Source organism: Syngnathus scovelli, chromosome 12 (assembly GCF_024217435.2).
Source record: "Syngnathus scovelli strain Florida chromosome 12, RoL_Ssco_1.2, whole genome shotgun sequence".
NCBI classification, from domain to species: Eukaryota; Metazoa; Chordata; class Actinopteri; order Syngnathiformes; family Syngnathidae; genus Syngnathus; species Syngnathus scovelli.
The window spans coordinates 13,633,291-13,655,454 of record NC_090858.1 but is presented as its reverse complement, the minus strand read 5'-3'; the positions used below and the strand labels follow the sequence as shown (position 1 = coordinate 13,655,454).

The 22,164-nt window shown below is 52.6% G+C and overlaps 1 protein-coding gene across 5 annotated transcripts; it reads left to right on the top strand.

The window, feature by feature from the left end:
• The first annotated feature begins 6,699 nt into the window (after window positions 1-6,699).
• arfgef3 (ARFGEF family member 3) lies at window positions 6,700-22,162 on the top strand. 5 transcript variants are annotated; one of them, XM_049735232.2, is made up of 44 exons: window positions 6,718-7,185; window positions 7,287-7,399; window positions 8,606-8,657; window positions 8,827-8,908; window positions 9,296-9,436; window positions 9,509-9,577; window positions 9,733-9,849; window positions 9,934-9,979; window positions 10,068-10,152; window positions 10,228-10,332; window positions 10,422-10,534; window positions 10,611-10,858; window positions 10,922-11,034; window positions 11,477-11,609; window positions 11,682-12,031; window positions 12,155-12,486; window positions 12,564-12,730; window positions 12,797-12,962; window positions 13,037-13,141; window positions 13,222-13,422; window positions 13,492-13,602; window positions 13,668-13,806; window positions 13,985-14,275; window positions 14,963-15,096; window positions 15,177-15,319; window positions 15,395-15,574; window positions 15,914-16,055; window positions 16,131-16,253; window positions 16,426-16,532; window positions 16,606-16,735; window positions 16,814-16,942; window positions 17,315-17,491; window positions 17,631-17,745; window positions 17,822-17,924; window positions 18,131-18,262; window positions 18,383-18,513; window positions 19,004-19,012; window positions 19,101-19,179; window positions 19,274-19,413; window positions 19,731-19,902; window positions 19,972-20,067; window positions 20,620-20,972; window positions 21,048-21,282; window positions 21,663-22,162. In XM_049735232.2, exons 2-44 carry the CDS (start codon window positions 7,315-7,317, stop codon window positions 21,852-21,854), a joined length of 6,273 nt encoding a protein of 2,090 aa, XP_049591189.1. In that variant the 5' UTR covers window positions 6,718-7,185; window positions 7,287-7,314; the 3' UTR covers window positions 21,855-22,162. The 5 variants fall into 5 exon arrangements, 4 of the variants coding, with proteins under 4 accessions (XP_049591189.1, XP_049591190.1, XP_049591192.1 ...); XM_049735233.2 differs by having other exon boundaries at window positions 6,718-7,399; window positions 9,299-9,436; XM_049735235.2 differs by lacking the exon at window positions 19,004-19,012 and having other exon boundaries at window positions 6,718-7,399; window positions 19,116-19,179.
• The last annotated feature ends 2 nt before the right edge of the window (window positions 22,163-22,164 follow it).

Sequence of the window (22,164 nt, the reverse complement as noted above, 5' to 3'; positions counted from 1 at the left end):
CATTTCGGACAGCCAGACGACAACTTCAAACTTTGGCCGTCATTTGAAGAGCCATTCTGCCAAGTAAAATTTGCAACTCAAATGTGTCAGACACCGTCGGCAGACGTTCATTTGTTTAGATTGAGCTGTCAATAAATCATTGTATGAGGTAATTTCTTTTTTGTTTGATTCCATGGTGTATTTTACTGAATATCAGTAATTACAGTGCAAATCCAAATTATTTTAAACAGGTTAGACACATTGGACAATGATGGTTACTTAAAGTTACTGATATCTTGTCTTTTCACTACTAAGATCAGATTCTGCGAGTAAAATTGCAATAATAAGGTGACTTGACTTGGACTTGACTTTACCTATTTAAGGACTTGACTTGGACTTGACTTGACTTGACTTGCCCAAAAAAAAAATTACTCGGGACTTACTTGAGACTTGAAGGTTAAGACTTGAGACTTACTTGAGACTTGCACATGTGTTACTTGGTCCCATCGCTGACGCGAAGCAAGCAAAAGTGAGCAAGAAACAGAGATGTTTGGAAAACTTCTTCGGAAAGGGAAAAATGCCCAATGAGGAGACGGAATAAGAGGCTACGACTTCTAAGAAAAGGAAAGCTGCATTTAAAAGAACATTTCTGGAGTCCTACTTAAAATATGGATTTATCGCCACAGGTGACTCTGACGCCCACTCTGCATAATATGTGGGGACAGGCTAGCTAACGAGGCAATAAAGCCTTCAAAACTGCTTCGGCACATGGAGACCAAGCATCCTGCATTAAAAGACAAACCTTAACCACTTCGGGTGTCATTGTCTCCGATTATGCCTGGATTGGACCGGCTCGTTTCTGAGAAACAAGCTCAGTGCTCCCACTAATTCAACGTAATGGTGAGTTTTATTAATAAAATTTAATAAATAAATAAATAATTAATAATAAATAAATAATAAAAACATTTGTCGTTTATACTTGTTTTTATGCCAGTCGTATAATTTTATTTCATCTTATTTATATATTTATTATAAATGTATTATTTAGTGGCGAATTCTCTTTGGTGGTCAGCTGGTCTTCAAAAGCAAGCTGTCACGAAACGGACGGAGCAGGTCGACCAAGTGCAGCTTGGACCAGGGTTTATTGAAGGGAATAACTAACAGGCTCGGCAGACTGACGTAACTTACTAACAAAACCACAAACAGAAACTCAACAGAGACGTGAGACAAAAGACATCATGACATTAACAACAACAGCACACAATGATCCGACAGGGGAGTGACACGCAGACAGGACTTAAATACGAGACAGCTAACAAGAGGCAGGTGACTGTGAACATTGATTGTGAGTCGACACAGGAAGGGAGCGGCGAGTACACAGACGCGGACAGAAACCATGACAACTTACATATAAAACAACCAGGGATGAGTCGTGACACAAGCGGTGCAAAGGTGGCTGGCTCGGGGAAGGAAAACTTCAATGACACACGGCTGATTGGGGAAAAGATTTTATTCAACCGATGTCAAAATTGAAGCGTCTCTCTCTAGCCAAAAGTGTCAAGTCCCCCCAAGTCTTCCCACCCTCGAATTTTATACCTCGCGCCCCCACCTCACTCGGGCGCGTGCACACAAGGGCGGCTGGATGACCTCTGACCCGCCAGCCTGCCTTGCTGCTTCTACACAGATGGCAACCAGCTGTGTCTATACATCCTGGTGCCAGTAAGCCTGCATTCCTCGACCATCCATCCATCCATCCATCCATCCATCTTCTTCCACTTATCCGGGGTCGGGTCGCGGGGGCAGCAGCTTTAGGAGGGACTCCCAGACTTCCCTCTCCCCAGCCACTTCATCCAGCTCATCCCGGGAGATCCCAAGGCGTTCCCAGGCCAGCTGAGAGACATAGTCTCTCCAGCGCGTCCTGGGTCGTCCCCAGGGTCTCCTACCGGTGGGACATGCCCGGAACACCTCCCCAGGGAGGCGTCCAGGAGGCATCCTGATAAGATGCCCGAGCCACGTCATCTGGCTCCTCTCAACGTGGAGGAGTAGCGACTCTACTCCGAGTCTCTCCCGGATGACCGAGCTTCTCACCCTATCTCTAAGGGAGAGCCCGGACATCCTGCGGAGAAAACCCATTTCGGCCGCTTGTATCCGAGATCTCGTTCTTTCGGTCACGACCCATAGCTCGTGACCATAGGAGTGTAAATCGACCGGTAAATTGAGAGCTTTGCCTTTTGGCTCAGCTCTCTCTTCACCACAACGGACCGGTACAGGGTCCGCATTACTGCCAACGCTGCACCGATCCGCCTGTCGATCTCACGCTCCATCCTCCCCTCACTCGTGAACAAGACTCCAAGATACTTGAACTCCTCCACTTGGGGCAGGATCTCATCCCCGATCCGGAGAGGGCATTCCACCCTTTTCCGATCGAGGACCATGGACTCGGATTTGGAGGTGCTGACCCTCATCCCGACCGCTTCACACTCGGCTGCGAACCGTTCCAGCGAGAGCTGGAGATCACGGCCTGAAGAAGCCAACAGCACCACGTCATCTGCAAAAAGCAGAGACGCGATGCTGAGGTCCCCAAACCGGACCCCCTCAACGCCTCGGCTGCGCCTAGAAATTCTGTCCAGAAAAATTATGAACAGAATCGGTGACAAAGGGCAGCCTTGGCGGAGTCCAACCCTCACTGGGAACGAATCCGACTTACTGCCGGAAATGCGGACCAGACTCTGGCATCGGTGATACAGGGACCGAACCGCCCTTATCAGTTGGCTCGGCACCCCGTACTCCCGAAGCACCCTCCACAGAACCTCCCGAGGGACACGGTCGAACGCCTTCTCCAAGTCCACAAAACACATGTGGACTGGTTGGGCGAACTCCCATGCACCCTCGAGGAGCCTGCCGAGGGTGTAGAGCTGGTCCACTGTTCCACGGCCAGGACGAAAGCCACACTGCTCCTCCTGAATCCGAGGTTCGACCTCCCGACGGACCCTCCTCTCCAGCACCCCTGAATAGACCTTACCAGGGAGGCTGAGGAGTGTGATTCCCCTGTAATTGGAACACACCCTCCGGTCCCCCTTCTTAAAGAGGGGAACCACCACCCCAGTCTGCCAATCCAGAGGCACTGTCCCCGATGTCCACGCAACGTTGTAGAGGCATTCCTCGACCAGGCCCCATGAAATCCCACACGAGCATGACCTGGTCACACTTAGGCTTACAAGTGAAATATACATTGCACGGTACTACAATAAAAATATACTACAATTTATTTATAGAAATGTATTATTTATTTATATAAAGGCCGGTCCGCGAAAATATTTCTGACACCTAACCGGTCCGTGGCGCTAAAAAGTTTGGGGACTACTGATCTATAGTATAAGCTACAAAACAAACTGTGAAGCTGGGAGTATGAGAGGAAAGCCGCATCATTACTAGTGATAAGAAGCTGATTCTGAACAAATGTTGAGCGCCTCATAGTGCATATTTAGTCAATGATGTACACATATATTCACTTATTTTTTGACATTTTAGGGTGAAGAGAGAGCAACAGCAATGTGTACATATTGTATTAGGTTAGACAATCTCATGTGCATTTTAATGTTCATAGGTGTGCAATGGTTTTCATTAGTTTATATAAACATAACTGCTCAATTAAAACACGAATACAACACACAGAACTGCATAAACACACACACACACACACACACACACACACACACACACACACACACTTATAATAACACTCACAGATACCAAATGGTCATGTGACAAGTTCCCGCCTTTCCGGACAGTATAAAACAAGCTTTTGTTTCTTGTGCCGCTGTGCCATGTGTGCTGACCGCCATTAAACAACCCAAGATCTTGCCAATAAAGAACCAACTCTATACTCCACATCTTCGTTTTTCCTGGCTCAACTTCGGACGGCCCGCACAACACGCTGCAAGGGGAAGCTGAGCTTCCCTTCAGTCTTAGAGGAATTGCCTCTGCTTGATCGGTCACATGACTTCAATCCTGACGTCATCAGTAAGCAGAATTCCGCTTGCCGCACTCCGCAGTGTAGTTTGTTCTTGACAAGGTCTCGGGAGAACTTTTGGGACCTTCCTTTGGGGTGCAGGGAGATTGTGTGGGGGTGGGTGGGGGTAGACAAATCCAAGCATTCCCTGCATGCAGCTTAAATTTGGGAGGGACGCATTCGAAGAACTTGCCCAGGCAAGGATGACGTGCATGACAAGAATGGAAAACTGCGACGCAGCTGAGTTTCTGTGGGTCAAAAGGTCGTTGCCACTTAAAAACGTCGCCGGTGGCGCGATTGACGTGCTTTACGTTGTGGGAGATGACAGCGGTAACCAGAGACGCCAACGTCGCGTAGATGAACCTGGTTCTGTGACATCATGCCGACAGGTGGCCAAGAAAATGGCGCCACCCACGGTGGCCTGTCCCCAGGAACAAGTCATGTAATCTGATCCTTATATTTTCCTCAGCAGATGAATTGAATATTAAAGTAGCGCATGATTGATTGAGGAAGCGAGCTGACGTACTAAGCAGAGTAATCGCAACTACCGTAATTTTCGGACTATAAGTCGCGTTTTTTTTCATAGTTTGGGTGGGGGGGGACGACTTATAATAAGTAGTGACTTATATGTGTTTTTTTTCAAAAGTTTTCAAAAAAAAAGTGAAACCGCGATAAACGAACCGCGATGTCTCAAGGGATTACTGTAATTTGAATTTCAAGTGACGTCAGCAGCGCGGCGCGGCGTGCGCGGCGGTTGTTTATAAAAAGGACAAAGATTGATCACGGGATGACGAAGATGACGAAGGGCCCCACGTACTACCGGCATCATTAGCAGCTTTGTTTGTCCCTTCGTCATCTTCGTCAGCTTTGTTTGTAAGTGACACGGAGGACGAAGAGTTTGAAGGATTTAATGATTTGGAGTGACACAGAAGGTTTGAAAAACTGTTATGGCTTTTACGCACGCCCGGTCCTACTCTACGGAGCTCTCTTTAACCTCCGTGGATGGAAGTTTGGGGCCACCGCTCGGCCGGGTGGGTGTCCGGGACGGTGGATGGGGCTCGGTCATAGCTTTTACGCACGCCCAGTCCTATTCTATGGAGCTCTCTTTCACCACCGTGGATGGAAGTCTGGGGCCGGCGCTCGGCCGGGTGGCTATCCGGGGACGGTGGATAGGGCTCGGTCATAGCTTTTACGCACGCCCGGTCCTATTCTATGGAGCTCTCTTCCACTTCCGTGGCTGGAAGTCCACGCCGCCACACGCCTGGAAGTTTGTTTTTTTAAATAAAGAGCCGTTTACCAAACCCACGTCTTTCCTTGAACTTTGTTAACGGTACAATATAGTTATATAGTAGATCTGTGGAATAACGACGAGGCTGACGTCAGGGCGCACGCAAAAGACGAGGAATTTGATCGATGGATTTAATGATTTAGAGTGCACAGATGGGTTGATAATACTATTGCTTGTATAATAGTTATTTGATATCTAATTTATATATCGTTATATGGGCCTGTGGAATATTTTGAAGTGCAAGCGCCGTCAGCCGCGCGCACCCATTGTGGACAAAGGACGATCGATAGATTTAACGATTTGGAGTGACACAGATGGTTTGATAACATTATTGCTTATATAATAGTTATTTGATATATAATTTATATATCGTTATATGGGCCTGTGGAATATTTTGAAGTGCAAGCGCCGTCAGCGGTGCGCACGCATTGTTGACAAAGGACGATCGAAGGATTTAATGAATTAGAGTGACACAGATGGTTTTATTAACGTGTTATTTATGTAATAGTTTTTTGAATAACTCTGAATGTTACGTCAGGCCCGTTCTCAGCTCTTCGTTTGTGTTTATGTCACGTTAGCATACCTATTGTTTAGCCTGTTGTTGCTCGTTCATGTCTGGTCTTGGTGTTGGATTTTGTCGAATAAATTTCCCCCCCAAAATGCGATTTATACTCCGGAGTGACTTATATATGTTTTTTTTCACGTTATTGGGCATTTTATGGCTAATGCGTCCTATATTCCGGAGCGACTTTTAGTCCGAAAATTACGGTAGTTATTTGTACAAGTCTAAATCAAGCCATGTAACTCAAAATCGTGACTGCAAAATGTGACAAAGTGAAGGTTATAGGTCAACTGCTACTTACAACTGCGGTAGTAAGTCTAAACGTTTGTCAGGAGTAATCTTGAGCTTTAACCAGAAGCTGTAATGGGTGCAGGTCATGTAACAAGTCAAAGTAAGGAAGCAACATTGAACGATGACTAACATGAAGTTGCAACGAATGTAACCTGTCACACATTTGTTACAACTCATACGACACACGAATGACGCAGCTAAGCCGTTTGAGGACATTGCTTTGTGCACGGTGCCTGCCACATATACACTAGATGGGACTGACTCTGGGTTCCAGTCTGGGCTCTGGCCCTGCAAGTAATTGCCATGTTTACCCGCGTTCCAAAATCATGTTTAGCATGTTTGGTACCAATTGTCCACTGGTGTCGATGGCGATTACGTGAAAGCTATCGGCTTTTGATTGAGGTCACACGTTGTTCGTCCCAGGCCTTCCCTTCAGCAAACTCTGCACCGGCCATGACACAGCGACACCACGCGGCCAAACAGCACATCGCAACACAAGTCCGCGTTTCAAGTCTTACTTCGCCCTGGACCAGGCAGGGATGGCACTACAGGGGCGGCTCGAGCCCCGTCAGAAATCTGTGGAGCCCCAGTTAAGTCTCTCCAGCATTTCATTTGATATTTTAAAATACGTATAGGATCTTGCTATTCATGTGTGCTGGTCGGCGAATTAGCGGCTGGTGATGAACTCCATTACCTTCAAACATTCGTTCTTATTTCAAGCTCTCCGACTCCTCAATTTTGCTCCTTTACAAATCACGACGTATTCATTTATTGACAAAGGTCACCGTTTAGCTTCGGCAATCCATGCTTTTAATGTGAAGATTTATGTTTGGACAGAAAATCACACTTCCGTTATAATGACGCGTAATCCGGTGTGTCCTAATTTGGCGGCGGATGGCAGCAAGTGTAGATTTTTTTTCTGGCCAGTCAGTCAATGTTGTTCCTCATGACGTGTAAGGTTGTGCAACAAAATGAGTGAAAAAAAATCAAAAACGCCGACGAGGTGGTAGTGCCTGTGAGGAAAGCGCTTCCTGGTTCCTATGACGTCAGCGTGTAAGTGGATCATCCTCGGTTGGTTCTCGAGGGGATGCCGCCGACCCCGCTGCGCACTGCCCGCAACCACCGAACGGTAATCCCACCCCAACCCATCCTAGTGCGACACGACCGCTCACCAACGCCACCATGGAGGACATCCTGCGGAGACTTCACAAAGACTCAGCCGGACACAAGCACAAAAGCCTGCGCGACGCCTGCGTGCTCGCCTGCGGTGAGTCGGAGCTTCCAGAAGCCAACCGACAACGACCACCCAGTTGGTTGGCGAAGCATCTGGTGGTGCTGAGCTACAGCGTGTGTGGGTGTGCGTGTCTTGTTTGGGGCGCCGCAGGGTGGTGAGGATCGGTGAGTTTTCGCGCGCATCCACCTGCTGCTGGCTACGTGAGGGCGGGTAGGATAGAAAATACAAGATACAGACTGTATTCGTCCATCCATCCATTTTCTGAACCGCTTAGTCCCCACGGGGGTCGCGGGCGTGCTGGAGCCTATCCCAGCCGTCATCGGGCGACACCCTGAACTGGTTGCCAGCCAATCGCTGGGCACACAGAGACAGACAACCAATCGCACTCACACTCACACCTAGGGACAATTTGGAGTCTTCAATCGGCCTACCAAGCATGTTTTTGGAATGTGGAAGGAAACCGGAGTGCCCGGAGAAAACCCACGCGGGCCCGGGGAAAACATGCAAACTCCACACAGAGAGGGCCGGAGGTGGAATCGAACCCCCACTCTCCTAACTGTGAGGCGGACGTGCTACCCAGTGCGCTACCGAGCCGCCCAGACTGTATTCGTGTCATGTATAAATATGACACTGAGTATCGCACATTGAAATGTCATTTCATTGTCTCGTGCTTGTTAGTGGGTTAGCTAACAGTTTCCTTTGTCAGTCCTTTAACAGACATAGCTAAAATGACGACATACCAGAAATAAAATCAAAGTTCAATATCATGTTCTAACTGATAATATGCACATTTTAACGTGACAGGTTGCCACGTTAAAATGTACATCTTATCTAGTTAGAAGTGTGATCAATGTTTCTTCGGATTCAGAGTCCATGTTTTGTTTTCTAAATCTAGTTATTCGCTACAAAACAGTCGTCGTAAAAACAAGGAAGGGCAGGTTTTTCCAAAAGATTTGATATTCTCAAAATAAGATACACATATCGACATGGGAACTCTGTCAATCGCCTGAACTGGAATGAATTCCATCGTTTGTTATGCCGGATGCAGGAACGGATCATGTTTTGCTTTTTTGCATTAAAAGCTGAAACAACATTCAAATTGATCCCGTAGCAAGACTTCGGCCCCAGCTGTGTTTGCTAACCACTGTGTCAGCATTGCACTGCGCTAACCGCGAGTGCTAACGCGGCTGAGACCAGTCATCACATCCATTGAGTTTTTATTTCTTATTTGCCCCCCAGAAAGTCTGGAGTCTCACAACGCATCAGCCAAGCTGTCGCCGGCGGAGTTGCGGTAAGAACACGTTCTCTCCGGAACGTTTCCCGTGACATCGTCAAGCGGGATTTGTCCATGAGGGATGCTCGACGGGATGGCGCATGGTTTTACGTGGCGCCACGTGACCTCAGCGCGTGGGACAAATCAGCATGACACCATGGTCATGTTGTTTGTGTTTGGCCTGCAGGGTGCGCTGTCTTCTTCCTCTCCAGATTGCACTGGAGTCCAAAAACGACAAGCTGGGTCAGACGGCGCTGAGCGGCATGCAGGTACTTCTTGTTTGAGCCTCACATGTCCCACCTCCAGCCCTCATGGGGTGCTCTACGCCAGTGGTTCTTAACCTTTTTCCTTGTTCGCACCCCATTCAATTCACCAACCAGTTCTCGCACCCCTAACCCTAACCTTAAATAATTATTATAATAATAATTGGTTTACTTTACAGCTATAAGGCTTAATTAGCATTATCCCTAATGCCAATTAACACAATGACTTCTTGATTTCCAGAATTTTTCACTTTTTTCGGTTGCCCGACCATTATCCCTGAAAAATTGTAAATTTCCCCCAGGGTATCCTCGCACCCCCGAGGAAACATTCTTGCGCCCCTAGGGGGATGCTCTACGCAAAGGCATGACGTCTGAGCTATGTCTTTCCGTCAGAAGCTGCTGTGCGAGGACCGCTTTGTGGACGGGAACGACGTGGAGGCGGAGCCTGTGAAGAATCAGCTGGTGAGTCAGATGTTGGCGGCGGTGCGAGTGACGCCAGAGCTGCATGAGGACCTGCAGGTGGAGGTCATGAAGGTGAGAAGGTTTGCTTCTCCGGGGCTGACGCCGGTGTTCCGTCTTGTTTACTTGTTCCTGCGCCCTCTGCAGGTTCTCCTCTGCGTCACCTACTCACCAAACTTTGACATCAGCGCAGACTCCATCCTACGTGTCGCTCAGGTAACCGACGGCACTCTTGGCACTCTGCCGCTGTCGGGTGCATGCCCGCACCTGTTTTCCTTTGTGATCTCCTCAACTTAACGTGCTCACCGCAGTAGCCTGTGATGCCAGGAACCTCTGGTGGATCTCTGACCAGCGTGTGTGTGCCCTCGCAGGTGTGCATGGAGACGTACGCACGCAACTGTCATCAGCGGAGCATCAACACGGCGGTCCGAGCCACCCTCAGTCAGATTCTGGGAGATTTTACACTGCAGCTGCGACACCGACAGGAGGTCACATCATAGCGCATGTGCACGCACTCGGCGTCACACAGTTTGAAGGCAGCAATCCTTGTGCATTCATTTTCTCACAAGCAGGGTGCAGCTGGAGAGGAGCTGATTACCCCGCCTCTGCAGACAAGGGGTACGCCCCCCCCCCCACACACACACACATATGCATGTTACCAATGTGCCAATTGTGTTACAAAACTCTATTTCTACTTGATGTGCAGATGTGCCTCCCACTAGCCGGGTGCTTTGCGACGACGTGGTGATGGTCTTGATGCTCTTCTGTGACAAGCTGGAGTCGGTCGACTGGTGAGTGAACGGCTCTTATTGTGGAAGCAGCAGATGGGTGGTGTGTTCCTGACCTTGTGCGTTGGCCGCCGCCAGTGACGAGCAGCTGCTGCAGCTGCTTTACCTGGAAAGCATCTTGTCCATGCTCAGCTCCTGCCCTCCCACGATGCACTTGTCTGGACGCTTCATTGACCTCGTCTGGTACACAACACACACATTGTCGCATACACACACATAGCCCAATGTCAAAGACGCTAATGACATCATCGCGGCGACTCGTCTTCGAACAGGAAGCAGCTGTGTCCGTCACTGGTGGCTATCATGGGAAATCCGGTCACTGACAAAACTATCGCCTCCCACCATGGTCAAATGGGGGCGCCAGAGACGGAGTGGCCCCGTCCGGGTAAGTTCACTCCAAGAGCGACTGTCATCCGGTTTGGTCGTCACGGCGGCGGTGATGACCTCAGCTCATTTTCCAGGCGCTGGCCAGGAGACGGAGTCTGCCGTGGGAGCCGTGTCTGACCGGGGTCGAGGCTCGGGTCGCTCAGCCGGCGCCCCTGCCAGGATGGCGTCGGTGGTGCGGACCGTGTGCTACGTGGCGGCTGAGCTGGTTCGCCTGGTGAGCTGTGTAGAGTCCATGAAGCCCGTGCTGCAGTCGCTTTACCACCGGATCCTGCTCTACCCGCCGCCGCAGCACCTCACCGAGGCCTTGCGTGTCACCAAGGAGGTTGGACGCCCGTGGCGCCATGTCAGCTTACTACTTGCAACGTTTGTCCGTTCCGCCTTTCAGATCGTGGGAAGTCCTCAGCGGCTGTTCGACCTGGCCGGGCCGGGCCTCACCGACCCCGAAGGCGGGAAGCGATCCTTCTCCAAAAGGAAGTCGCACCTGGACCTGCTGCGACTGTCAGTGCACCTGATGCCCGCTAGCTAATGCTACGTCGTGACAAGGCGATGTCACTGCTAGGCGTGGGCCCATTTCAGATGATGCCCACATGGTAACTGTGAGCAAAACTGTCCCGCCAGTAAAATTCTTTTGGCACCCAACGCGATCAATTTGAGTTCAGCGCCGTCCCTTCTGTTCTAATTCTCCTCAGTAAGCCACAGTGTCGAGAAGACGCCCGCAGGCTCCAAGGCCGGGTTGTCCTTGGAGCTGACTGGGACCCACCAGCACCATTTTTTTGAGCGCTTATTGGAACCTTGACTTTTTCAAATGGGTCATCGGCCCCGCCTGATGGTGTTACATGAAATCGCATGACATCGCGTTGTGACGCGATTAAAACGGGATCATGTAGACTGACATATCCCAACGTCTCAGCATCTGTTTGTGACGTGCATATGTGTTCAGCATGATGGACGGCATGAAGGAGGCGTGCCTGAAGGGTGGCACAGAGGTGTGTTACTGGAGCGTCTTGTGCGTGTGCGCTCTGCTGCGAGCACTGGAGGAGCTGTCACAGGGGCGGGGCCTCACACCAGAGCAGGTATGCCCGTGTCGAGAGGACGTCATGCTGTCGGCGTCATCGTGTCACGCTGCCGATGTCGCTCCCGCCCAGGTTCGTCTGGCATTTCGTCGCCTTGATGAGCTGAAGGATGGCACGGAGTTGTCTCGCGCGTCCACGGAGGGGAATGAGGCCGACGTTCTGTGGCAGAGGTGGATTCTGTCCTCCGAGGGGCCACCATGGGACGCCACGTTGGAGCGCAGCCCCGATGTTAGCATTAGCATCACCACAGACGCAGGCCAAACCGCGTTGGACTCTGAGGAGGAGGCAAGGCCGTGGCGGGAGGCCTGCGTGGTTCCGCCCGATGTGGTCCTACGAAGCCACGCCCTCGTGTACCCCGACATCACCAACTTCCTGTCGGTGGACTCCAGAACTGCGTCGCGCTACAGCGAGAGCAACTTCAGGTGAAACTCTGCATCGGTTGTGTGCTGCAGGTGTTTGCGTAATGTTTGTGTGGTCCCAGGATAGATACGTTTTTCTGCTGCGTGTGATGCTTGGTAAATGAAAGCATGTGTGTGCGTGTTCAGCATGGAGGAGCAAGACTCGTCGAGGACGGAGTTGGACTCGTGCGACCAGTTCTCCACGGCGGCTGAGAAGGACTCGGGCCGTTCGGACGTGTCGGACGTGGGCTCCGACAACGCATCGCTGGCCGACGAGGACGGGTCCGGTCCGTCGGAGGCGCCAGCTCGGCTCTCGCTCAAGCTACCGTGCCACCGGGAAGCGGACCGGCATGGTGCCCGCCTCTTTGTGCGCTCGCTGGCTGCGCTGCTGCCCGGACTTCTCAACGCCGATGCCGCCCCCAGAGTCGACGGGCTCTTGCAGGACTTCGCATGCACCTTCTGCTCCGGACTGCGGGCCGGTCAGTTTCCAAGTCACCTTGGTGTCACCGTTCTTGTGTGAGTACCATTTACACTGAAGCGTGCATGCACTTGATAGACGGGATCCCCTCGCCGGGCGTGGAGGTGGGGCTGACTCTGAGCTGTCAATCGCTGATGAACGCCGACGGCATCTACCTGCTATCCTTCTACGCGTTGCTGCTCAACCTCAAGCTGCGCAACTGCAACTTCTACCAGCGAAGGGCGCTGCCCACTGCGCTGGGCCCGGTGAGGGCCGCCGTGCATGCCACCCTCATTTGTCTTGATTGTTCACTATCTGTTTGGACCTGGCAGAAGGAGTTTGTGCGTGCCATCCAGAGCAGCGGTGTGCTGGTGCTCTTGTCCCAGGCGTGGCTGGAGGAGGTCCACCGTCAACTTCTGGAACGAGACCTGCTGGCTCAGGTCAGCTCCTGGCCGGTGCCTGATGAGAGAACGCCGCCTCTCATAACCATGTTGACTGGTAGCGCACGCGCACCTACACATGCACACACATGTGGACAGACGCACACAGACGCATGGCTTTAATCCCATCAGACATCGACGGTTTGGGCAGCAGTGCGGTTGGCGGTCAGCTGATCGGGAGGTTCAGCCAATCAGCACCCTTGTGCAACAGAGCAGGCAGCGACGCCATGACGGCGGGTGCGCACGTCGCCGCGTCATTCCTCCAGCATGTGACGGGAACCGAGCGCGCTAATGCCGCTGCTGGCGTCCTCCCCAAGGTGCCGCGTTGTCGCGCTTCCTGCTGACAGGCGTGTGGAGCCAGCTTATGGAGATCTTGTCGGCACCGCTGACGGGCCGCGTGGCCGGCAGCTCTAAGACGCCGCCGGTCTTCGCCAGGGAGCAGAGCCGGCCAGAGCGCGACACCATCTGTCTCAGTCTGGATGGACTTCGGCAGGCCGCCGCGCTCAGCTGCGCCCTCGGTAGGTGTGCTGCGGGCCATCATCAAGTTGGGCGTGTGCGCGTGCTTATGATGCTTTGCACGCCTTCAGGTGTGGCCGCCAACTGCGCGGCGGCCTCAGCCCAAATAGCCGCCGCCTCCTGCGCGCTGGAGGAGTGCAATGAAAGGGAGGGGCCTGAGGCGAGGGATGCCCTCACGCAAGGTGACGCACTGGCACACACACATGGACAACAAGAGCGCCGACTTGCCGTATGTGCGTGTGCGCAGTGAAGCAGCGTCTGGAGCAGATGGCGCGGCCGGCGGCCGGCAGCCTGCATGCGGCGCAGGTGCTGTGCATGGACGCCATCTTGAACGTGGGCTTGGAGATGGGTAGTCACAACAGCGACTGCTGGACACATGTCTTCAGGTGACACACGCAAAGAGACGTGACGCCATGTCGCTCTGCTGTGTAGTGCACACACTCACACACACACTTGAAAGTGCATTATTTTCACATTTTTTTCTTTTAGTTGTGAGCCGCCATTTCACCAATGATGTTGTGTGTGCCGTGCGCATGCATGCGTGTATTTGTTTGTGTGTGTTAGGGTGACAGAGTACATCAGTTCTCTGGAGCATGCTCTCTTCAGCATCACCTCTCAGGCGCCACCCACGGCCGCCCTCCCCCAGCGGTGTCAGCAGGGTGTGCCCGCCAATCGGGCGCAAGCCAACGCCTTCCCGCCCTGCCCAACTCTGCCCCTCAATTTTCCACCGACCGTCCGGGAGCTTCTGGTCCAGGGCGAAGGAGGGGAGCGCGAACCGGACGTCAAAGAGGGAAGCCCGCTGACCGGGCCTGGCACCGCCAAGTTTGTGTGCGCGCTGTCCACGCAGGCCGACAGGTGGGCCAAAAGACAAACTCCGCCGCATTGGGAACCTGCCCGCTGAAAAACCAAAGCACGCTCCTATTTGCGCGCTCACTTGCAATGATGCAATGAGATGAATTTTGCTTTGGAAAGCGCCCATGGGTGTGCCGGAAACGCCTCGCACGCGTGCTTGTAACATGTGCGTGTGTGTTTTGGGATCAAAGACTGATGTTTTGGAGCGAACCCAAGAACGGCTGTCTGGGTTCACCAGCTGCGTATGCCTGTATACGCTGTTCTCCTGGACGAAAAGATCTGGTACACCCTGAACGACGTTGTTAATATTCTCCTAATCCTAACCCTCTCCACAATTAGCATTCGGGAGATGGAGCGCGAGGCGACTTTGGTGTGCGTGGCGATTGTTTAGACAGCTTGCCCTGACTCCTGAGTGAATGACGCATATGCGTGGTTACTCAACTCATACTCAACTCAACTCGATGCATGTCGTCGGCCAAGCTGTATTCTAGGTTTGGTCACGTGATGTTCTGCAGAGAGCGGTTTTCTGACGTAAAACTCTTTTTGCAGAAAAAACATAGAAATAATAATGTGCCCGGAAACCCCCACCTGTTAATTTTTGAGCAGCACTGCATCAAGCTTCTGCATGACTTCAAACTTATGTGAGGACAATCCTTCTTGTGAGCAACCTACCACACGTGTATCTTTCAGGTTGTTTGAAGACGCGTCGGGTAAACTGAACCTGCTGTCTCTGCTGGGCTTCCTGCAGCAACTGAGGAAAGCGTCCCGGTGTCAGCTCTTCCACTCCATCTCTGACACTGGGGACTATTCGCTAGCCATGCCAGGTACGCACGCTCGAGGTCGTCAAAGGCGAAGTGGGCGCTTTGAGCTCTCTGCGATTTACCACTGTCAAGTTGCGTTGCAGGAGAGCACAAGTCGGCGCACAAGTCCAGCTCCCTGCACCTTTTCCGTCTGGGGGAGGCCATGCTGAGAATCGTCAGGGACCACGACAGGCCGCTGCTGCACAAGATGAGGGCCTGGAGCGTGGTGGCGCCGCACCTGGTAGAGGTATGCAACTGTTGCGCCACCTCGTCATCAAGAACGCGTCAAAACTCTGGGTGTGCGCGTCCTCTTGGCACATAGGCGGCGTGCCACAAAGAACGTCACGTGTCCCAGAAGGCGGTTTCCTTCATCCATGATGTCCTGACCGAGGTTCTGAGGGGCTGGAGCGAGCCGTCTCACTTCCGCTTCAACGAGGCACTCTTCCGACCGTTTGAGCACATCATGCAACTGGAGCTGTGCGACGACGACGTCCAGGACCAGGTGAAGCCCTGCAGGTCGCTCCGTCAGACTCCGGCATCCAAATCCAAACGCTGGGTCAATGTTGCCTTCAGAGGTGCACGGCCTCTCTTTCAGCATGAAAAATGTTTACCTGCGGTATACTTTGTCTACGGCTCGCGTGATAGCCGGTTGGCCTCTTGACCGCACGCGTGGCGCCTGAATAGGTGGCGGACAAAAGATTGAAGGTGGACATTGGATTGATTTTTAAAGAGCCCAGAGCGCCACTCCCATTCTCGAAGGGATGAAGTTGCTCCGAAAGGCAGCTTGCATTTCTGCCTAGCCTAGCAGCTAGCTGATGATTGATTGCTCTGGCGCCATCAGGTGGTGACATCCATTGGCGAGCTGGTGGAGATGTGTTCTCCTCGCATCCTGTCCGGCTGGCGTCCGCTGTTCAGTGCCCTCAGGACTGCCCGCGGCGCCAAGATGGAGGCCAAAGACGAGCTGCCAGGAGAATACGCCGTTGGTACGTATGCCACGCCATGCGCGGCGCCACTGAACGGAGAGTTGTGCATCTCCACGCTGTCTCTGTGCTCGGCAGGAGAGCACCAGGCGCCCGTCTTCGACGTCTTTGAGGCCTTCATCGGCACGGACAGCGTCCAGGTGTTTGCCAATGCTGCCGCCGACTGCATCTTGTGCCTAATGAAGTTCGTCAAAGGTTTAGGTAGGCCACACGCGCACAGATGGAAACGCAAATTAGGGCCAGCTTTCAAGCTCAGGCTCGGCTTTCCAATTGGCCCGCCTCACCGAAGGCATCGTTTGCAAGTGTGCCATACTGCTCATTTCCAGCTGCCAGTCACGTCTTTTCATTTTCTTTCTTCTTTTCTTTCTTTCAGGCGATGTCGACAACGAGGAGATGGGTGAGCGCACGCTGCCGCCGTCGTCCCGCAGCTCCCTGGACCTGTGCCTGCCAGCGCTAGCCTACCTGCGTCGATGTTCTCAGGTGACCGACTTCTCGGGCCCCGTCGCCGTCTGTCATGTGACGCTTTCTTCCCCTCCCCCCTCCTTGGCGGCAGCTGCTGGCCAGCATCTACAAAATGCCATCAAAGCCCGTCTTCAACGGGGCGCGGCTGGCCAGCCTGCCCGCCGGGACGGGCGGCCGGATCGCACTGGAAGGCGTCCTGCGGGACTTTGATGACGACACGGGTGAGCGAGGCTGGCAACAGTGAGGCGAGGCGGAGGGTGCTGAGCAGTCTTGCCCACCTCCTGACGCGTGTCTCTCAGGTCTAATCCAGGTGTGGATTCTGCTTCTGGAGCAGTTGACGGCCGCCGTATCCAACTGTCCTCGCAGGCACCAGCCACCTACTCTGGAGACACTTTTCCTGCTGCTGCGAGAGGTTGCCGTCGTGCCAGGTGACCTTTCCAAACAGTGCTTTGCTCACGTTGCTATCATACCAGCTCAGTGGCCGAGTAGTAGAGTGTCCGCCCTGAGACTGGAAGGTTGTGGGTTCAAACCCCGGCTGGGTCATACCGAAGACTATAAAAATGGGACCCATTGCCTCCCTGCTTGGCACTCAGCATTAAGGGTTGGAATTGGGGGTTTAGATCACCAAATGATTCCCGAGCGCGGCACCGCTGCTGCTCACTGCTCCCCTCTCCCCCAGGGGATGGATCAAAATCACATGGGGATGGTTTAAATGCAGAGGACAAATTTCACCACACCCACATGTGTGTGTGACGATGATCATTGGGACTTTAATATGGCGATCATGTTGCACATTGTAGGTCCGGGCTTCGCCATCTGGGCTGTGGTGCAGCTGCTGCTGCCCGCCATGTCGCTGTGGCTGCAGCGTAGCCGCGGTGAGCCCACCTTCTGGGACACAGCCGCTGCCAACTTCAGACACGCCATTGGCCTCTGCTGCGAGCTGGTGGTAGAGCACGTCGGCACCTTCATCGATGCAGGTGACGCAGGGCCTCAACAAAAATAAAACGGGAAAAATATGGCAGTAACCGACCAAGTGCGCGTTGCAAAATTTGCCCTGCCCGAGCGCGCTCCCGGAACAATGGTGTCGCCTTTGATTCTTATGTGGCTGTGCGTCAGACCTAGGTTGTGAGTTTTGGATCAACCTGATGCTGAAGGAGCTCTTCGGGCTATTGGTGTCATGCGTGTCGCAACCGGCTGAGACCGTCTCTAGAGTGGGCTGCTCCTGCATCAGGTCTCAAGGGCGCATGCACACACACGCGCATGTGCGCTTCACCCACCGCGCTGACATGCCACTGCGTCGGCCGTAGGTACGTGTTGGTGACAGTGGGTCCGCTCTTCACTGAGGAAATGTGGAGGTTGGCCTGCTGTGCCCTTCGGGACGCCTTCTCTGCTACCTTACGGCCTGTCAAGGTACACCCGAAACAAAATGAGCATCTCAAAAGCGTCATGTGAGCGCACGCAGATGTGGCTCGAAGCTGTAAAACTGCTTCCACTATTTACATCAGTAAGAATGAGGTCAAGTTGTTCATGTCAGTGGCCCTCGTGTCTTGTCTTTGAACAAGTCGCCCGAGAGTGTCTGGCCATGAATATCATTTCCATCTTGCGTGTACCTGCAGAAGCTAGCGTCATCTTTCCGCAGCGGCTCAGATAGTCTCTGCGGCGACGCCTGTGAAGTGAAGGTGGCCGCTCCCTCACCATCCCCGTCGGCGGAGGCCGAGCGCCAGAGGATCAGAGCCACGGCGCAGCAGGTCACTGATAAGGCAGTGAGGCGGCGACTGAAGTGATGCCTCAAATAAAATGTGCATGCGTGCGCGCGCGTGTGTGTGTGTGTGTGTGTGTGTGTGTGTGTGTGCGGGTGCACGCGCCAGGTGTTCATGTCTGACAGCCAGTGCCTGCCAAAGACCCCCAACAACAAGGACGGTTTTGAGCACGTCCAGTCTTGCGTTTTCATCATTGACCCACCGTTTGACTGTCACGCTGAAGGACACGCTCATAACAGGTGAGGCGCCAACGTGCACCCTTTGTGTTGCTCAAAGAATCAAATTAGCTCAACATTGATGCTTGTTAGCATTAGCATTGCCCTAGCCACTTGAAAAGCCAGATTGTTGAAAGGCTAAGCCAGGGGTCGGGAACCTATGACTCGCGAGCCAGATCTGGCGACGTTAAAAACGTTATTAAAAAGAATACATTAGTACACTCAAAAAATCGTTAGTCTTAATTAAAATACATGCATTTAATTGTATTTAACCTATCTTTTTTTTAAAAAAATGGTATGGCTCTCACGGGAAATAATTTAAAAAAAATTATTTATGGCTCTGTCCGCCAAAAATGTTCCCGACCCCTGGGCTAAGCTATACTCTTTGCCTTGCTTGAAGCTGCTTTAATTTGGGCTGACACTTTGGGCACGCACGACTTTGTATGGAAACATGCTGAGTGCTCTCAAAATGTGACTTGCTGTCAAAATGTGTGTTTTCTTCTGCTGCTCTTAGGAAAGTGGGGTAAGATTTTCTTTTCCCGCCACATAACAGGCTTCAACCACAGGTGCACTCGCGTCCACTAATCCTGTTGCTGTTTGACGTCTGTTAGCATTCCATTCCGTAGCGTGGTGGTGAGCCTGTTGTCACATCAAGTTCTTCTGCAGAATCTTTCGGACGTCTTGCTGGAGGTACAACAACAGCAACGCATGCGTTGGTTGATTGATTGATTGATTGATTGATTGATTGATTGATTGATTGATTTACTCAATCAATCAATCAAAGGAGTTCGTCGAGCAGCCCGCTGGCCAGGAGAAGGCGACGCCTGTCACGCCTGAACCCACCCCGCGTGCGACGGGCTTCATGCGCTACGTGTCCATGGCTAACCTTTCCATCATCCTCGACTTGCTGCTTGACTCCTACAGGTGGGTGGAGCTGTCCACGCGCAATGTCACTCACCACTCGTTGTTGTAAGCGTTCTTACGTGCAACACGCGTTACAGGTGGCTTGCAATACGTTTGCTTTTACTCGATGCGTCAAAATCGATTGATCGACAATAAGCAAATCTGAATTTGAATAATCAGGCCGTGGTTTGGAGCTGTCATTTTCTTCCAAACGGACTTCTCTGATTTCTCACGTTGACCCTCGCCAACATCGACCTTGACTTGGCAAAGCAATGAGCCAAACATGCGCCATTGTCGTCCATGTTGCGATGCGCCGTTTGACGTTGCCGTGCGCGCAGGACGGCGTGCGACTTTGACAGGCGTCCGGGTCTCAAGTACCTGCTGATGAAAGTGTCAGGCGTGGGCGGCGCGGCCAATCTCCACCGCCAGGCGGCCATGAGCTTCAAGCTTTACATGCAGGCGCTATTGGCGGCCATCTCCACTCAGGCTGACGGCATGACGGCTCAGCAGGTAGTGCCCCTTCTTCTTCACGGCCCCGCTTCTTCTCCATCGCGTAAAGGCGCTGCGCCTCCTCCGCAGGTCAAGATGATTCTTGACGAGGACGGAAGCTCGGACTCCTCGCGTCCTGGCTCGGCATCCTCGGAGGACGAGGACATCTTTGAAGAGACGGCGCAGGTAACGCTTGCCCGCTGACATTTGTCCAAATTTGGGGTTGAGCATACGGAATCTGTGTGTATGTGGTTGTGCGTGTTGGCAGCCCCGCTCAATACAAAGCCAGTCGCGGCGTCAAGCGCACTTTTTTGTCAAACGCCAACCAAACAACCACAATGAGGCTTAGCGCTAGGCAGTCCCTGAAATACACCATGCAACAATCTGTTTTCAAATTGAACTTTTGCTCTTAGAGGTAGAATTTTAGTTGGATTTTTTTTTTTGGGTAGGGGTGGTCGCATAACCCTTCGAAAATCCACACTTTTTGTCTTAAATACTTTTGAAGGACCAAATCTTTTAAAAACGTCACTTTGAAAAACTTTATTACCAATGTACGGGGACCCTCGTACGACTTTAGCCTGAAATCGAATTTAGCCTGAAATCAGACAACATGTGACTATGTGACAGTTTGTCTTTTTCTCAAGTCAACAATCTTTTTTTAATTCGGAAGGGGACAAAAAGTAAAACGCAAAGCAGTCGTAGGTGATTGACCTGTCCTATGTGTCCAAACGCACGCAGGTGAGCCCCCCACGGGGGCGCGACCAGCGGCATCAGCGGCAACCCACCATGTCATCCCTGAGTGCGGCGGCGGGCAGTGTGTCGGAGTGGGCGTGGCTGGTGAAGCGTCTTCACAAGCTGAGCGCCGACATCTGCGCCAGTTACATCCAGATGCATCAAGACCTGGAGGAGGAGGAAGTCTTCGCCACTGCGCCAACCTTGCCCTCTCCCTCGCGAGGCGGGGACGGCCACGCCTTCTTCCTGCCACTCTTGCCATTCGAGTCACCCGCGCCCCCGGAGGAAGGCGGAGTCACGAGTGGTACCGGAGTGCCTCCATCGTCGAGAGATACACCCGCGCATAGTCCCGCATTCAGGTGAGATGTGACCACGTAGCATCGAGTGCCGGGGCTTTATGTGAAGTACTTACATGGATTTGATGTCTTGTTCAGCTGCGCAGGAAGCGTCCCCGCCAGAAGCCTGGCCAAGCTGGTGAGCCAATACAAATGCAGGAAGGAGCAGCAGCGCAACAGGCGGTGGAGGCGGGTCCACGGGCAGGAGCAGCAGCTGCCACCGGCCCCTCCCCTCAGACATTCGGACAGCGCCAGAGTCCTTGGGTCCAGATCGGGTTCAGCTGTCAGCGCTCACGGACACGTTGCTGCCGGTGATGCGCAAGCGCAGATACAGGTGGCAGCACCGCACCCGTTTGTCATGTGTAACAAAATGCAGCGACACGTGTCGCTGTGTTATGTCATCTTTAGCCCCACATCACCGGGTGTCACACAACATGTCATGTCCCCGGCATCGAGAGCGAGCCGCTTCCAAGGGTTCCCATTGGTGAATCATTTGTCCACAAAAAGGAAATGACCAATTAAGAGTGTGAGCAGATTGGACTTGAAGCTGGGATTTAGGCCGCCTTGCACCGTTGCCATGTTGTCGTGCAGCATGTGGTGTGTGACTGCCATGTTGTTCTGTGACATCCTCTCCCTTGTATCTTGTAAAACATGCAACGTGTTGTGAGATTTGGCACATCCTGCGCCAAGTTTTGACACATGTGCGTTCCTCAGGCGTGGAGCAGCATGGTGGCGACAGCACTGCACCAGGTCCTGCAGCTTTCTGACGTGGCCTTTGTGGCGCTTCAGCCGGTGTTTTACCCGAGCGTGTGCCGGCTGGCGTGTCACGTCAATGACGGCGCCGTGCGGCAAGCTCTGCGCCACTGGCTGGAACGTGTGGGAAGACTCTATGGCATCATCGCCTGACGTCCCGGTGTAGCGGCGCAATCCTTCGCTTGTTGTGGCTAATTCCCTGCTAGCTTCCTGCCACTGCGGTGCCCGTCCCGCCTGCAAGGAACAAGAGTGAGCCGACGGTGAAGCTGTCAAGATGATGATGCAGACCACAGTTTTGTCTTGCGTGGTACTTTTGTTGCCTGCTGGTCAATATTGTTTGTTAGCCAGCACGTCCCGTATTGATGTCTTCTTTATGGATTTGCGTCATTTCTTCGTTGTGCCTTCTGCACTGTCCTCAAATAAAAGTTGCTGTTTGGTCCATTGAATAAGTCTTTTTTCCCTA

Coding starts and splice junctions, on each gene's coding strand:
- arfgef3 (XM_049735232.2), top strand. CDS start 7,315: ATGGAGGACATCCTGCGGAGACTTCACAAAGACTCAGCCGGACACAAG. Junction 8,658..8,826: donor CTGTCGCCGGCGGAGTTGCG/GTAAGAACACGT, acceptor TTTGGCCTGCAG/GGTGCGCTGTCTTCTTCCTC. Junction 13,603..13,667: donor GAGGGATGCCCTCACGCAAG/GTGACGCACTGG, acceptor GCGTGTGCGCAG/TGAAGCAGCGTCTGGAGCAG.